We start from the raw sequence: 17968 nt of genomic DNA on the forward strand, positions 1-17968 counted from the left end.
ATGAATTGCAGCACGCCAGGCCCCCCTGTCCATCACAAACTCCCGGAGTTCACTCAAACTCATGTCCATCAAGTCAGTGATGCCATCCAGCCATCTCATCCTCTGTCATCCCCTTCTGCTCCTGCCACCAATCCCTCCCAGCATCAGTCTTTTCCAATGAGTCAACTCTTCACATGAGGTGGCCAAAGTTTTGGAGTTTCAGCTTCAGCATCAGTTCTTCCAAAGAACACCCAGGACTGATCTCCTTCAGAATGAACTGGTTGGATCTCCTTGCAGTCCAAGGGACTCTCAAGAGTCTTCTCTAGCACCACAGTTCAAAAGCATCAATTCTTTGGCGCTCAGCTTTCTTTATAGTCCAACTCTCACATCCATACATGACCACTGGAAAAACGTAGCCTTAACTAGATGGACCATTGTTGGCAAAGTAATGTCTCTGCTTTTGAATATGCTATCTAGGTTGGTCATAACTTTCCTTCCAAGGAGTAAGCATCTTTTAATTTCATGGCTGCAGTCACCATCTGCAGTGATATTGGAGCCCCAAAAAATAAAGTCTGACACTATTTCCACTGTTTTCCCATCTATTTCCCCTGTTTCCCCATCTATTTCCCATGAAGCGATGGGACCAGATGCCATGATCTTAGTTTTCTGAATGTTGAGCTTTAACCCAACTTTTTCACTCTCCTCTTTCACTTTCATCAAGAGGCTTTTTAGCTCCTCTTCACTTTCTGCCATAAGGGTGGTGTCATCTGCATATTTGAGGTTATTGATATTTCTCCTGGCAATCTTCATTCCAGCTTGTGCTTCATCCAGCCCAGCGTTTCACATGATGTACTCTGCATATAAATTAAATAAGCAGGGTGACAATATACAGCCTTGATGTACTCCTTTTCCTATTTGGAACCAGTCTGTTGTTCCATGTCCAGTTCTAACTGTTGCTTCCTGACCTGCATACAGATTTCTCAAGAGGCAGGTTAGGTGGTCTGGTATTCCTATCTCTTTCAGAATTTTCCACAGTTTATTGTGATCCACACAGTCAAAGGCTTTGGCATAGTCAATAAAGCAGAAATAGATGTTTCTCTGGAACTCTCTTGCTTTTTCCATGATCCAGCGGATGTTGGCAATTTGATCTCTGGTTCCTCTGCCTTTTCTAAAACCAGCTTGAACATCAGGGAGTTAACGGTTCATATATTGCTGAAGCCTGGCTTGGAGAATTTTGAGCATTACTTTACTAGCATGTGAGATGAGTGCAATTGTGCGGTAGTTTGAGCATTCTTTGGCATTGCCTTTCTTTGGAATTGGAATGAAAACTGACCTTTTCCAGTCCTATGGCCACTGCTGAGTTTTCCAAATTTGCTGGCATATTGAGTGCAGCACTTTCACAGCATCGTCTTTCAGGATTTGAAGCAGCTCAACTGGAATTCCATCACCTCCACTAGCTTTGTTCGTAGTGATGCTTTCTAAGGTCCACTTGACTTCACATTCCAGGATGTCTGGCTCTAGGTGAATAATCACACCATTGTGATTATGTGGGTCGTGAAGATCTTTTTTGTACAGTTCTTCCGTGTATTCTTGCCACCTCTTCTTAATATCTTCTGCTTTTGTTAGGTCCATACCATTTCTGTCCTTTATCAAGCCCATCTTTGCATGAAATGTTCCCTTGGTATCTCTGATTTTCTTAAAGACATCTCTAGTCTTTCCCATTCTGTTGCTTTCCTCGATTTCTTTGCATTGATCACTGAAGGCTTTCTTATCTCTTCTTGCTATTCTTTGGAACTCTGCATTCAGATGCTTATATCTTTCCTTTCCTCCTTTGCTTTTCGCCTCTCTTCTTTTCACAGCTATTTGTAAGGCCTCCCCAGACAGCCATTATGCTTTTTTGCATTTCTTTTCCATGGGGATGGTCTTGATCCCTGTCTCCAGTACAATGTCAGGAACCTCATTCCATAGTTCATCAGGCACTCTATCAGATCTAGGCCCTTAAATCTATTTCTCACTTCCACTGTATAATCATAAGGGATTTGATCTAGGTCATACCTGAATGGTCTAGCGGTTTCCCCTATTTTCTTCAATTTCAGTCGGAATTTGGTAGTAAGGAGTTCATGATCTGAGCCACAGTCAGTTTCTGGTCTTGTTTTTGTTGACTGTATAGCGCTTCTCCATGTTTGACTGCAAAGAATATAATCAGTCTGATTTCGGTGTTGGCCATGGTGATATCCATGTGTAGAATCTTCTCTTGTGTTGTTGGAAGAGGGTGTTTGCTATGACCAGTGCACTTTCTTGGCAAAACTGTGTTAGTCTTTGCCCTGCTTCATTCTGCATTCCAAGGCCAAATTTGCCTGTTACCCCACGTGTTTCTTGACTTCCTACTTTTGCATTCCAGTCCCCTATAATGAAAAGGATATCTTTTTTGGGTGTTAGTTCTAAAAGGTCTTATAGGTCTTCATAGAACTGCTCAACTTCAGCTTCTTCAGCATTACTGGTTGGGGCATAGACTTGGATTACTGTGATATTGAATGGTTTGCCTTGGAAAAGAACAGAGATCATTCTGTCATTTTTGAGATTGCATCCAAGTACTGCATTTCGGACTCTTTTGTTGACCATGATGGCTACTCCATTTCTTCTGAGGGATTCCTGCCCGCGGTAGTAGATATAATGGTCATCTGAGTTAAATTCACCCATTGCAGTCCATTTTAGTTTGCCGATTCCTAGAATGTCGACGTTCACCCTTGCCATCTCTTGTTTGACCACTTCCAATTTGCCTTGATTCATGGACCTGACATTCCAGGTTCCTATGCAGTATTGCTCTTTACAGCATTGGACCTTGCTTCTATCACCAGTCACATCCACAACTGGGTATTGTTTTTGCTTTGGCTCCATCCCTTCATTCTTTCTGGAGTTATTTCTCCAGTGATCTTCAGTAGCGTGTTGGGCACCTACTGACCTGGGGAGTTCCTCTTTCAGTATCCTATCATTTTGCCTTTTCATACTGTTCATGGGGTTCTCAAGGCAAGAATACTGAAGTGGTTTGCCATTCCCTTCTCCCGTGGACCACATTCTGTCAGATCTCCCCACCATGACACCCGCCCCGCCCCGCCCCCGTCTTGAGTTGCCCCACAGGCATGGCTTGGTTTCATTGAATTAGACAAGGCTGTGATCCTAGTGTGATTAGATTGACTAGTTTTCTGTGAGTATGGTTTCAGTGTGTCTGCCCTCTGATGCCCTCTTGCAACACCTACCATGTTACTTGGGTTTTTCTTACCTTGGGCGTGGGGTATCTCTTCACGGCTGCTCCAGCAAAGCATAGCCGCTGCTCCTTACCTTGGATGAGGGGTATCTCCTTACCACCGCCGTTCCTGACCTTCAACGTGAGATAGCTCCTCTGGCCCTCCTGTGCCTACTCAGCCACCGCTCCTTGGGTTGCTCTTCCCGGCCTCCGGCCCTGGCCTCGGGCTCGGGGTGGCTCCTCAGGGTCACTGCCCCTGGCCTCGGGTGCAAGGTGGCTTTTCCCGGCCACCCCTGACCTCAGATGCAGGGTGTCTCCTCCCGGCCGCCACTGACTTTGGACGCAGGGTAGCTCCTCTCGGCCACCACCCCTGACCTCGGACGCGGGGTGGTTCCTCTTGGCCGTTCCTGCGCCATTGCAGCCTGGCACTCTGGGCCGCTGTCCCTGACTTCGGAAGATAGGTATAAATTAACTCCAATAACAAAACCTGACACATAGAGGAAGTCAAAGTATAGCCTAATCTCATTTATGAGTATATGTATATATGTTTGCTGCTGCTGCTGCTGCTAAGTCGCTTCAGTTGTGTCCGACTCTGTGCGACCCCAGAGATGGCAGCCCACCAGACTCCCCCATCCCTGGGATTCTCCAGGCAAGAATAATGGAGTGGGTTGCCATTTCCTTCTCCAATGCATGAAAATGAAAAGTGAAAATGAAGTCACTCAGTCGTGTCCGACTCTTAGCGACCCCGTGGACTGCAGCCTACCAGGCTCCTCCGCCCATGGGAGTTTCCAGGCAAGAGTACCAGAGTGGGGTGCCATTGCCTTCTCCGGTATATATGTTTAAGTTCAAGTAAAAATATTTGAAAATGGCCAATTATTTTGTTTCAGGGAGTTTATCCGAAGAATGTCTGACAAGTTCAGTATTTTTAAAATATACCACTGAATGTGCAGATGACTCTATATCAGTATATCTAGAGTACATGTGAACGATAGTAGCACAGTATGCGAATATTTCTGGAGTATAGCTGAAGACAGTAGTACGTATTTTGAAGCCAGGTTGCTTAGGTCTGGATCCTGGTACTGCTTCTTGGCATCTGGGTGACCTTGGGAAGTTGAGTAAACTCTTACAGTTTTCTCATCTAATAATAAGACTGCTAATAGTATCATGTAAGTTTGTCATCAGTTTCCTAGGGCTGCTGTAACATAGACTGAGTGGTTTAAACAAGAGAAATTTATTTTCTCACAAATGCTAGAGGATAGAAGTTCAAGATCAAGGTGTCAGTAGGATTGGTTCCTTTGAGGCTTTTTCTCCTTGGTTTGCAGATGGCCCCCTTTGTCATTGTGTCTTTATGTGGTCTTTCTTCTGAGCTTGCATGTCTGGTGTTTCTGTGCCCAAATTTCCACTTTGTATAAGGACATCAGTCATTTTGGATTAGTATCCAGCCTACTGACACATTTTAGCTTAATTACCTCTTCAAAGGTCATGTCTACAAATACATTCTGAGGTTTTGGGGTTAGGACTTGAGTATATAGATTTAAGGAGGACACAGTTGAGCCCATAAGAGATTTCTAGGAGGGTTAAATGCGCTAATGTAGAGTATCTGACCATGTAGCAAGCTCTGCCCAAGTGTTGTTTACCATTGTTGCTTAACCACAGCAAGTAGTTATATAACACAGATAAATACTAAAAATAATCATTCATTAAAAAGCTCAACAGTACTTACAGATTCAAAGAAAGTTGCAAAAAAAAAAATGTACAAGGAGGTTCCATGTACCCCTTTTCTCCCCTAGTGTGAACAGCTTATGTAATTATAGTGCAGTATTTAAACCAAGAAGTTGACATTGGGGAATTCCGCAGAGCTCATTCAGATTTCTTGTTGTGCGCGCATCTTTTGTGTCTGTGTGTACAGGTGCTTCTGTGACGTTTCACTGCTTGTTTAGCTTACTAATCCACCATTCCAGGCAAGATGCAGCTCTGCCCCATCTCAGAACTCTCTCCCACTCCTTTGTAGCCACTGCATTCCTTCCCTCGAAACCCTAACTCCTGACATCCATTCATCTGCTTTTCATCTCTATAAATACTATCATTTCAAGAATTGTATGTGTTTCTTACATATATATATATATATATATATATCATGTAGTATATAACTTTTTGAGATTAGCCTTTTTCACTTGGCATAATTTCCTTGGAGCCCATCAAAGTTGTTGCATATATAAATAGCTCATCCCTCTTTATTGTTGAGGAGTACGCCATGGTGTGGATATATCACAATATAAAGGCTATTTGGTTTGTTTCTAGTTTTTTGGTTATTACCAATAAAGCCACAGTGAACATGAGTGTACAGGTTTCTGCATGAACATTTTCTGGAGCTAATGTGTCTGTGATTTGTCTCTTCATCTTATTGGTGGGATCTTTTGCTGAGTAAAAGTTTTTAATTTTGGTAAGATTCCATTTGTTAATGTTTCCTTTTATGGATCAAGCTTTTAGTGTAAGACCTCTTCACCTAGTCCTGGGTTCCGATGACTTTCTCCCTTTTCTCTCCCCCTACATGTTTTCTTTGGGTCTATTTTTCACTTGTTGTGAGAATCAAATGTGCTAATATAGAATACTCAGCCCATAGAAGTATACACGTGTTAGTTATTGCAATAGCACATAAAAATTTTTTTGTAAATAAAGATTATATCATTTTTTAAGATTCCGTATAATGAGAGAGATCATATGATATTTATCTTTCTCTGTCTCACTGACTTCACTTGATAATCTCTAGGTCATCCATGTCCTGCAAATGGCATTGTTTCATCTTTTTGTGGCTGGGTAGTATTCCAATGTATATAAATAACACATCATCTTTATCCATTAAACTGTCAGTGGACATTTAGGTTGCTTCCACATCTTGGTTATTGTAAATAGTGCTGCAGTGAACATTGGGGTGCATGTATCTTTTCAAATTATGATTTTCTCCTGGTATGTGCCCAGGAATGGGATTTCTTGATTATATAGTAGGTCTTATTTTTAGTTTTTCAAGGCATCTCTATACTGTACTCTATAGTGGTATACCAGTTTACATTCCCATCAACAGTGTAGGAGAGTTCCCTTTTTTCCACAGCCTCTCCAGCATTTATTGTTTGTTGACTTTTTTTTTTTTTTTGCCAGCCAGTGGTCTGTTTTATTGACAGCTGGATTCTCAAGTCTTAACTGCGTACCTCTGGAGCGGGTACAGCCAGTCCTTCCGCTGCTGCTTCTTGGTCTTCAGGTTCTCTTCATGCTTGTTGAGCCGGCGGCGCATGGCACGTGTTTTTTTGGGCTGCAGATCCAGGGGCTTGTACTTCTTGCCCTTATAGAATTTCCTGAGGTTCTCTTTCTGAGTCTGGTTAATGACGATCAGTACACGGACAATGGATTTACGAACCACTCAGATCTTCGAGAGTTTGGAAGCTGCGCCGCCTGTCACTTTGGCCACGTGCAGCTGGGACAGCTCCACCTTCAGGTTTTCCAGCTGTTTCAGCAGCTCCTTCTTCTTGCCGCGAAGGTCTCGAGCCTTAATCTTGGCCATGGCTGTATACTCTGCCTCCACTGCCTTCTCCTGTTTGTTGACTTTTTGATGATAGACTTTCTGACAGTCATGAAGTGATACCTCATTATAGTTTTGATTTGCATTTCTCTGATTGAGAATCTTTTAATGTGCTTTTTAATGGCCATCTCTGTGTCTTTTTTCTTTACCTGTGCTGGGTCATTGTTGCTGGCCTCAGGTTCTCTCCACTTGGAACAAGCAGGGGCTGCTCTCCAGTTGCAGTGCCCAGGCTTCTCATGGCAGTGGCTTCCCTTGTTAGAGAGCATGGGCTCCAGGGCACGCAGGCTGCAGTATTCATGGTGCACAGACTTAGTTGCCCCATGGCACGTGGAATCCTCCTGGACCAGGGAAGATACAAACCTGTGTTCTTTGTACTGGCAGGCAGATTTTTAACCACTGGATTATGAGGGAAGTCTTATGTGTCTTCTTTGGAGAAATGTTTAGATATTCTGCCCATTTTTAAATTACTGTCTTTTTTTTTTTTTTTTAAACATATGGCTGCATGTTGGTCAGTTGTTTGCAAGTATTTTCTTCCATTCTGTGAGTTGTCTTCATTTTCTTTATGGTTTCTTTTGCTGTGCAGAAGCTTTCAAATTTAATTAGGTCCCATTTGTTTTTTTTTTTTTTTTTTTTTCATTATTCTAGGAGGTGAATCAAGAAAGATATTGCTGCAGTTTATGTCAGAATATTCTGGCTATGTTTTCCTCTAAGAGTTTTACGGTGTTAAGCCTTACATTTAAGTGTTTGATCCATTTCGAGTTTATTTTGTTTATGGTGTTAGCGATGTTCTGATTTCATTTTTTATATGTAGCTGTCCAGTTTTTCCAGTACCATTTATTGAAGAGACTGTCTTTCTCCATTGTATATTTTTCTTGCCTCCTTTGTTGTAGATTAGTTGACCAAAGGTGTATGAGTTTATTTCTGGGCTTTCTATCCTGTTGTGTTGATCTGTTTTTCTGTCTTTGGGCCAATGCCGTGCTGTTTTTTAGCCATACAACATGGCATGGGAGGTCTTAGTTCCCTGACCAGAGATCAGACCTGTAGCCCCTGCATTGCAAGTGCAGAGTCTTAACCACTGGACTACCAGGAACGTTCGGTACCATACTGCTTTGATTATTGTAGCTTCGTAGTATAGTCTGAAGTCAAGGAGTCTGATTCTTCAAGCTCTATTTTTCTTTCTCAGGATTGGTTTGGCTATTTGGAGTCTTTTGTGTTTCCATATAAATTTTAGGTTTCTTTTGTTCTAGTTCTGTGAAAAATGCTATTGGTAATTTGATAGGGATTTCTTTGAATTTGTACATTGCCTTGGGTCATGTATTCATTTTGACAATATTGATTCTCCAGTCCAAGAGCATTGTATATCTTTCGTCTGTGTCTGTCTTTATGCCAGTGCCATACTGTTTTGATTACTGTCGCTTTGTAATAAGTGGGTTTGGGATACCTCCAACTTTATCTTTTACAAGACTGTTTGGTTCTTTGCAGTCTTATTACAGTTTTTAATGGTAAAGCACTAGAGGAGTTACTTTGAAAAAGAAGGACGCAAAAGTGATTATTTAAAACTATAATTTCATTTTATTGTTTATTTATTTCTGGCTGTGGTGGGTCTTCGTTGCTGAGGGCTTTCCTCTAGTTGCAGTGTGCAGGGGCTACTTTCTAGTTGTGGTGCATGGGCTTCTTGTTGCATTGTCTTCTCTTGTGGAACACAGGCTCTAAGGCATGTGGGCTTCAGTAGTCGCAGCACGTGGGGTCAGTAGTTGTGGCTCCCAAGCTCTAGAGTATAGGCTCAATAGTTGTGGTGCACAGGCTCAGTTGCTCTTCGGCGTGTGAGATCTTGCTGGATCATTGACCAAACCTGTGTCTCCTGCGTTGGTGGGTGGATTCTTTACCATTGTGCCACCAGGGAAGCCCAACAGTGTTCTTTATGGTGATTATTTATGTTGTTTTATTCAAAGCAGTAAACTGAGAAACAAGAGGTATAAATTGTGGAAAAGTGAAAGTGAAGTTGCTCAGTCATGTCTGACTCTTTGCAACCCCATGGACTATGGCTACCAGGCTTCTCCGTCCATGGGATTTTTCCAGACAAGAATACTGGAGTGGGTAGCTGTTCCCTTCTCCAAGGGATCTTCCCAACCCAGGGATCAAACTCAGGTCTCCTGCATTGCGTGCAGACGCTTTACCCTCTGAGCCACCAGGAATACATAAACTTATTATTTATAACTACTATGATTTATATCTAGATAAGGAAGTCAAGAGGAACAAACAGATGATTAGGATGAATAACAACTCAGTAATTGGCTAAATGAAATATATGAAAATTATATAATTCCTGAATGTCAGCAGTATGAGAAAAATAGGAAAAATTGAATCCTAGTTATTCTAACTTGGGAGATGAAGACGAAGATGTCACAGTGGTGAATGAGAGTTAAACTTTAGTAACCCATAAGCTTTTATGTCTTTAGGCTTAGTGTTTCCCTAGGGATAATAATTGAGGCCAGAGGCTTGAACTGGAACTGTCTAAAGCTGGGGATTGGGAAGGAGCATACTTGTCTATGAATTAGGACTAATAAAACTGTCCACCAGTCCAGGACACAGGATGGAAGAGAACTGTTTAACTTTGGCTTGTGGCTGTTAAAAGCCACAAGAAATGGGAACTCCAGCTTTGTGTGGAAATCCTGGGCCAGAAAACTAATGTATTAATATATTTAGAACTGGTGAATGTTGTAAGGCATTAGCAGAGGTGACCATTAAAATTCCCTTGGGATTGATTGCCCCTTAACCCCTGAATGTGGAGGATGCCCTCAAAGCTGTTTATGTACTCACACAAAACTCATAAAGCACCTTAGTAAAAAGATACAACAAATGAGAGAGTTTACAATTGAGGGGCAGATAATAATAGATTGGAACTTAATTATCCATTATATAGTCCATATTCAACTTCTGCTTTTGTCCCAATAATGTCCTTTGTTTGGTTTTGCTTTTGCTTTGTTTTACAATCCATGGTCAAATCAAGGATCATACAATGAATTTTGTCATGCCTTTTTATCCTTTTCTAGTTTAGTTCAGTTTTTTCCTGCCTTTTTTGTTGGGTTTTTAATGATAGCTGCATTTTTGAAAGATAACATTGTTTGCTTGAAAGCCTTTGGTTAGCTCTCTTACTAGACAGTAAGCTGTTTTAGAACAGGGAATGTGTGTCATTTATCCCTGCTAATTAAATTTAATCTAATGATTTTATAATAATTTAGGATGCTGTGCTTTAGAAAAGGACAAGGAAAGGGAGGATTTAATGATTCTTAATCCTGTTTTTCTTTTGGGTAGCTGCACATACTCCAGGAACCACAAGGATCCTTGTGCCTATTGCTTTGATATTTCAAACACTACAGTGTACACCACTGTTACGTACACTTTACAGTTCATATCATAATTGCTAAAAAACAGGTTTTTCAGTTCTCTTTTGCCTATGTTCAACCCATTTGCCATTGCCTTTTGAAAGTGAGAGATAGTTGGTGGGTAAAATGAATGGTTAAAATAATGTTAATAGTATATGATTTTATTACTATCCAAGGGACGTAAAATACTTCTTGAAAGTTATAATAAAGATAATTCATAAACAGAATATTTTTAACATTTAGGCATAGAAAGATTCAATTTAAATTATTATAGAATTCTTAAGTAAAGTTTTTATAAAACATCATGGAACTCTATTATATCATTAAAGGAATAAGTCCTTGATTGATTTATGTCACTGGGAATACTTGATTTTATTTCTTCTTCCTAGTTTCCTTTTATTTTTTTTTTCTTTGCAGTTTTACAAGCATCTCACTATGAAGCTCTCTGATATATTGTGTTGATTACAATTTAAAAATAATACTTTAAGGATACAGTGAAAAGAATACCCTAAAATGAATGTAAATTGACTCTAAGCCTAGTAACTTATTTTTTTATATAGCCTTATTGAGATGTTATTCATATGCCATACAGTTCACCCATTTAAATTGCAGAGTTCATTGGTTTTTAATATATTTAGAGATAAGTACAACCATCAACAGAGTCAGCTTTAGAATATTTTTATCACCTCAAAAAGAAATCCCATACCCTTTAGATAGCACCCTGTGTCCCTCAACCCTTCCCCTAAGCAACTATGCTTTGCTTTCTGTCTTAGATTTCCCTGTTCTGAGTTTTCACATGAGCAGAATCATTTGACATTTGGTCTGTTGTAACTGGCTTCTTTAACTCAGCAAAATGTTTCCAAGGTTCATTTATACTATAGCATGTATCAGTTCTCGATTCCATTTTATGGTCAAATAATATTCCATTGTATGGAGATATCATATTTCATGTATCCATTTATTAGTTGATGGATATCTGGATTGTTTTCACCTTTTGACTTTTGTCAGTAATGCTGCTGTGAAAATTTGTGTCCAAGTCTGTGGGTGTACATGTTTTTATTTCTCTTCAATATGTTTCTAGGGGTAGCATTCTGGGTCATATGTAACTGTGTTTAATTGAGTAACTGCCAAACTGCTTTTGAAAGCAACTGCACCATTTTATGTTGCTACCAGCAGTGTTTGTGGGTTCCAGTTTCTCCATATTATTGCCAGCACTTCTTATTGTCCTTGTGAATCTGTCCATCCTGGTAGGTGTGAAGGGGTACCACATTTTGGTTTTGATTTTTATTTCCCCATTGGCTAATGATGTCGAGCTTCTCTTCATGTGCTTATTGTCATTTGTATCTCATCTTTGGAGAAATGTCTGTTTAGACCTTTTGCCCATTTTATATTGGATTATCTGTCTTTATTTCTGAACTATAAGAGTTCTTTATATAGCATGCCAGTACCTTTTCAAATATATGATTTGCAAATATCTTCCATTTTGTAGGTTGTCTTTGTTAATAGTGTCCTTTCAACCATGTGTGCTCAGCCCCTTCAGTCGTGTCTGACTCTGTGACCCTGTGGACTGTAACCCACTGGGCTCCTCTGTCCATGAAATTCTCCAGGCAAGAATACTGGAGTCAGCAGGCGGGTTCTTTACCACTAGTGCCACCTGGGAAGCCCCACAAACATTTTTAATTTTTAAAAAGTCTAATGTATCTTTTTTTTTTTCTTTTGTTGTCGGCACTTTAAGTGTCATGTCTAAGAATTCTTTGCTCAGTTGAGGTTGTGAAGATTTACCCCTTTCATCTAAGAATTGTGTGGTTTTAGCTATTGGTTTCAGTTCTTGAACCATTTTGAGTTAATTTTTATATGGTGTGAAGTAGGAGTTTATCCTCATTGTTTTGCCTGTGGCTATCCGGTTGTCTCAGCACCCTTTGTTCAAACGGCTCTTCTTTCCCCTATTGAATGGTGTTGGCGCCTTTGTCAATAATCATTTGGCCATAGATTATGGATTTCTCTCTGAGCTCTCAGTTCTTTTCCATTGGTCCATCTTGATGTCAGTGCTACACTGTCTTGATTAGTTTCGTTTGTAGTAAGTCTTGGAAGTCAGGAAAAAGTCACCTTCTTTTTCAGGGTTCTTTTGGTCCTTTATAATTCCTTTTCTTTTTTTTTTTTTTGAGGGTGGGAGCCACACAACACAGCATGTAGAATCTTAGTTCCCTGACCAGGGGTGGAATCTGTGTCCCTTGTAGTGGAAGTATGGAGTCTTAACTACTGGACTTCCCAGAAAGTCCCCATTCTCTATGAATTTTAGAATCAGCTTGTCAGTTTCTACAAAGAAGTCAGCTGGATTTCTACTGGGGATTCCACTGAATCTATAGTAATCAGCTGAGAGAGAACTGCTATCCTGACAGTGTTAAGTATTCCAGTTCATGAACATGGGATGTTTTTTCATTTATTTAGATCTTTAATTTCTTGCAGTAGTTTTTTAGGTAGTTTTTAGAGTATGTTTTTATTTCTTTTGTTTATATCTAGGTAGTTTATTCTCTTTGATGCTAATGTGAATTGTTTTCTTAATTTCATTTCAAATTATTCATTGTAGGATTATATAAATTGTAAAACAGATTTTTGTATATTGATCTTATATCCTACAATCTTTATGAGCTTGTTAGTTTAGGTAGTATTTTAGTGGATCCTTTTTGGTTTTATAGTATATCTTCTGGGAATAGCATAGTTTTAATTCTTCCTTTTCAATCTGAATGCCTTATTTATTTTTATTAATTATTATTACTTTTTTTGAGGGGGAGGTATAATTGCCTGCCTAGAACTTCTAGTATAGTGTTGAATATGTGGGTGAGAACAAACATCCTTGCCTTGGTTTGGGTCTTAGGAGAAAGCTTCCAGTGTTTAACTGCTAATCATGATGTGAACTGTAGGGTTTGTTTGTAGTTGCCCTTTTGTTGGGTTGATGAACTTTCTCTTTTATTTATCTAAGAACTCCTTCCTTTGCTTTCATTTTGGAAGAACACTTGGCTCAATGTATGAGTGTTGGTTGACCCAACACTCCCTGCCTCCGAACTCGCACTTTGAATATATTATCCTGCTGCCTTTTGGCTGTGATTGTTTTTGCTCAGAAATCAGCTGTTAATCTTACTTGGATTCCCTTGTAAGTAATGTGTTACATTTCTGCTTTCAAGATTTTCTCTTTTTCTTTACCTTCCTTCGAGTATTTTTCCTATAGTATGTTTGTTTATGAGGCCTTTTGTGTTTGTCCTGCTTGGAGTTTTTCAAGCTTCTTGTATCAGTAAGTTATTATTATTATTTTTTAATAATTTGAGAAAATTTCAGACAATTTCTTCAAAAAGTTTTTTCTGCTCCTTTCTTGCTCTCCTCTCCTTTGGGTATCCCAATTATGTACATGGTGATGTACTTAACAATATTCCACATTTCTTTGAAGCTCTGTTCATTTTTCTTCTTCTTTTTTTTTATTGTTTGTTTATTTTTCAGCTTGCATAATCTCTTTTGACCTGTCTTCCAGTTTGCTAATTATTTCTTCTGTCAGTTCACTTCTTCTCTTGTGCCCCTCTCAGTTCAGTTCAATTCAGTCACTCAGTTGTGTCCGACCCTATGGACTGCAGCACTCCAGGCCTCCCTGTCCATCACATACTCCCGGAGTTCACTCAAACTGATGTCCTTTGAGCTGGTGATGCCATCCAGCCATCTCATCCTCTGTCGTCCCCTTCTTCTCTCGCCTTCAATCTTTCCCAGCATCAGGGTCTTTTCAAATGAGTCAGCTCTTCGCATCAGGTGGCCAAAGTATTGGAGTTACAGCTTCAACATCAGTCCTTCCATTGAATATTCAGGACTAATTTCCTTTGGGATGGACTGGTTGGATCTCCTTGCAGTCCAAGGGACTCTCAAGAGTGTTCTCCAGCACCACAGTTCAAAAGCATCAATTCTTCGGTGCTCAGCTTTCTTTATAGTGCAGCTCTCACATCCATACATGACCACTGGAAAAACCATAGCTTTGACTAAACAGACCTTTGTTGGCAAAGTAATGTCTCTGCTTTTCAATGTGCTATCTAGGTTGGTCATAACTTTCCTCCCAAGGAGTAAGCGTCTTTTAATTTCATGGCTTCAGTTACCATCTGCAGTGATTTTGGATCCCAGAAAAATAAAGTCAGCCACTGTGTCCGCTGCTTCCCCATCTATTTGCCCTGAAGTGATGAGACCAGATGCCATGATCTTACTTTTCTGAATGTTAGGCTTTAAGCCAACTTTTTCACTGTCCTTTCATCAAGTGGCTCTTTAGTTCGCTTTCTGCCATAAGGGTGTTGTCATCTGCATATCTGAGGTTATTGATATTTCTCCCGGCAATCTTGATTCCAGCTTGTGCTTCATCCAGCCCAGCGTTTCTCATAATGTACTCTGCATATAAGTTAAATAAGCAGGGTAACAATATATAGCCTTGATGTACTCCTTTCCTATTTGGAACCAGTCTCTTGTTCCATGTCCAGTTCTAACTGTTGCTTCCTGATCTACATACAGATTTCTCAAGAGGCAGGTCAGGTGGTCTGGTATTCCCATCTCCTTAAGAATTTTCCACAGTTTGTGGTAATCCACACAGTCAAAGTCTTTGGCATAGTCAATAAAGCAGAAATAGATGTTTTTTCTGGAACTCTCTTGCTTTTTTGATGATCCAGCAGATGTTGGCAATTTGATCTCTGGTTCCTCTGCCTTTTCTAAAACCAGCTTGAACATCTGGAAGTTCACGGTTCACGTACTCTTGAAGCCTGGCTTGGAGAATTTTGAGCATTACTTTACTAGCATGTGAGATGAGTGCAATTGTGCGGTAGTTTGAGCATTTTTGGCATTGCCTTTGTTTGGGATTGGGATGAAAACTGACCTTCTCCAGTCCTGTGGCCACTGCTGAGTTTTCCAAATTAGCTGGCATATTGAGTGCAGCACTTTCACAGCATCATCTTTCAGGATTTGAGAGAGCTCCTCTGGAATTCCATCACCTCCACTAGCTTTGTTCATAGTGATGCTTCCTAAGGCCCGCTTGACTTCACATTCCAGGATGTCTGGCTCTAGGTGAGTGATCACACCATTGTGATTATCTGGGTCTTGAAGATCTTTTTTGTATAGTTCTTCTGTGTATTCCTGCCACCTCCTCTTAATAATTTTTGCTTCTGTTAGGTCCATACCATTGCTGTCCTTTATTGAGCCTATCTTTGCGTAAAATGTTCCCTTGGTATTTCTAATTTTCTTAAAGAAATCTTGTCTTTCCCATTCTATTGTTTTCTGTATTTCTTTGCACTGATCGCTAAGGAAGTCTTTCTCTCCTTGCTGTTCTTTGGAACTTTGCATTCAAATGGGTATATCTTTCCTTTTCTCCTTTGTTTCTCGCCTCTCTTCTTTTCATAGCTATTTGTAAGGCCTCCTCAGACAGCCATTTTGCTTTTTTGCATTTCTTTTCCATGGGGATGGTCTTGATCCCTGTTTCCTGTACAGTGTCACGAACCTCCATCCACAGTTCATCAGGCACTCTATCAGATCTAATCCCTTGAATCTATTTCTCACTTCCACTGTATAATTGTAAGGGATTTGATTTAATCATACCTGTTTGATGAATGTTTGCCATTCGTTCTGACTGCAGGATGACTCCTCCCTGGTGGGGCTTTATTCCTTGGTTCTCTCTTTCTAACTAACTGACCTACAGTCTAGGCTGTATCTTCATTACACAACTATTTTCCCACTTGCCTTTTGCCACAGTCTCCATTGAATATTTGTAGATTTAAACTTGTCCACACTCTGTTGAGAATGAAGTCAGGTCCTTTGGGAAGAGATTTGGTACTGTATATTCCAACGTTTTACCCCCAGCAAAATATCTAAGCCAGGGTTCTGGTGTTGGGGGTGGGGACAATGAGTAACACTTTTCTGTGAGTGACATTCAGCCTCTAGGAACTGAATACCAGGAGCAGAGGTATAGATGGGGTGCACACAGCAAGCAGCTTGTCTCTCGTGATGTGGAACCACTACCTTATGAGCTGAGCGAGAGGCCTGTTGGAGTCCCAGTATTCTCAGTGTACGAAGCTAAGGCAGAGCCTCCCTTCCACAAGTCATTGTTAGGCAGATGGCAGCTTCCTGTCTTTGATGTACTTGGCTGGGACGTAGCTTCAGTGACAGAGTGCTGGGGACGAAATGAGAAGCCTGAAGTTCTGTTCCTCTCAGGAAGGAAGCCCTTGACTAAGAGCTGTGGGAAGGAGGGGGCTTGTGCTCTTGCCTGCAGCAGTCTGGAATCCTGCTGAGACGGGAGGGTGGGGTATGGGAAGAAAAGCGTGATCTTAGTTCAGGTACCACAGACTGTCACCTTGCAGGCTAAATTTTCGTGGATTTTATTGAATGGTTGTTTCTTCATTAGTTCTTTGCCCTTAGGGACCATTGTCAGAGGCTTTGAATGGTGGTTTTAAAAAATAATTTTCATCAGTTTCTCTGAGCAGCAGGCTAGCAGAGATCCGCACACTGTTAGGCTTAGAGGTCAGTCTTTTATAACTTTTTTGAGCTGGCAGTCTCTTTAAAGCATGATTTGAAAAAGTGTTTGCTTCATTATGGTCTCTGACCACCCCCTCATGAGGAACCCTTGGCATACCCTTAACATAACTTTCAGATAGTGACTGTAAAATACAGGAATCACGAGAATCGTTTTTCCCTTGCTTGTTTTCCTTAAAGAATGAACTTGCTCCATGTGGAAGTACTCTAGAAGGGGAAAGTTTGCACAAGAGTTCAGAGTTTATAAAGGAAATGAAAACAACATTAGGTAGAGAATTTTAACATGAGTGCCCTCTACTATATGATGGATGGAGTTCTTTTCAAGCTGGCTCAGAGGTGTTGCAGTTACTTCTTGGTTTCTTTGACTTGACCTAGATATCACAATCACATGGCTTCTTCCTCATTTTTCCTGTCATCTTAGTTTCTTTTGATTCCTTTTTGTTTTTTTCTTTTCAGGGGCCACTCAATAGTGAGTCTTCCAACCAGAGCTTGTGCAGCGTGGGGTCCTTGAGTGATAAAGAAGTAGAGGTAAGAAGCCACATCCATCGCAAGACTTCTCATATTCCCACACTTAAGATCTGGGTTAAACCATAGCACTGCAGACTCTGGGGTCCTGTTAGGGTTTGTGTGAATGATTCCCCTTAGAGTTGTGTGCTCTTTGTGTCTGCACAGTTGCCATGTGGCCCTGATGGGTTTTTATCACTGTAATCATAGTAATGAATAAAAGGTAGAAATTTGCAGTTGTAGCTGAATTAGTCTAGGTGTCCTTGAATTTTAGCACTTCTTAGTACTTCACCAGAGTGAGTCATTGTGGCCTGAAAGACTACAGTAACAAAATTTGAAGTTATTTATTTTTTAAAGGCAAATAACCTAGCTGAATATATAACCGCTTACTTTGCACTTAGATAAGACTTTGAATAGAATAGTCAGTTGACTGATCATGTAGATGTTTCCTTTTTGGAAAAAAAATTTAGATTTTTTTTAAAGTAGAAATATTGGGATTCCCTGGTGGTCCAATGATTAGGACTCAGCGCTTTCACTGCTGGTGTCTGGATTTTCAATCCCTGATCAGGGAACAACTATCCCACAAGTTGCATGGCGTGGCCTCGAAAAGAAAAAAATATTGTAACAGCTGCTATTTGAGAGCCTACCTTATGCTAGATGCTTGTACTACATTTGTGCTTTATAAAATAGCTCATTTAAGCTTTTGCAGCAACCCTGATTTACAGATAAGTAAATTAAAGCTCT

The 17968-nt window shown here is 40.4% G+C and overlaps 1 protein-coding gene and 1 pseudogene across 4 annotated transcripts in view; one reads left to right on the forward strand and one right to left on the reverse strand.

Annotated features, from left to right (window-relative positions):
- TLK2 (tousled like kinase 2) overlaps positions 1-17968 on the forward strand; it is a 123103-nt gene that overhangs the window by 29060 nt on the left and 76075 nt on the right. For all 4 annotated transcript variants that reach the window (XM_018065313.1, XM_018065314.1, XM_018065311.1 and 1 more), the window contains exon 3: positions 17177-17248. In XM_018065313.1, the coding sequence (XP_017920802.1) occupies positions 17177-17248 (72 nt within the window). The remainder of the gene's footprint in view (positions 1-17176; positions 17249-17968) is intronic.
- On the reverse strand, positions 6366-6796 carry LOC102170460 (annotated as a pseudogene).

Source organism: Capra hircus, chromosome 19 (assembly GCF_001704415.2).
Source record: "Capra hircus breed San Clemente chromosome 19, ASM170441v1, whole genome shotgun sequence".
Taxonomy (NCBI): Eukaryota; Metazoa; Chordata; class Mammalia; order Artiodactyla; family Bovidae; genus Capra; species Capra hircus.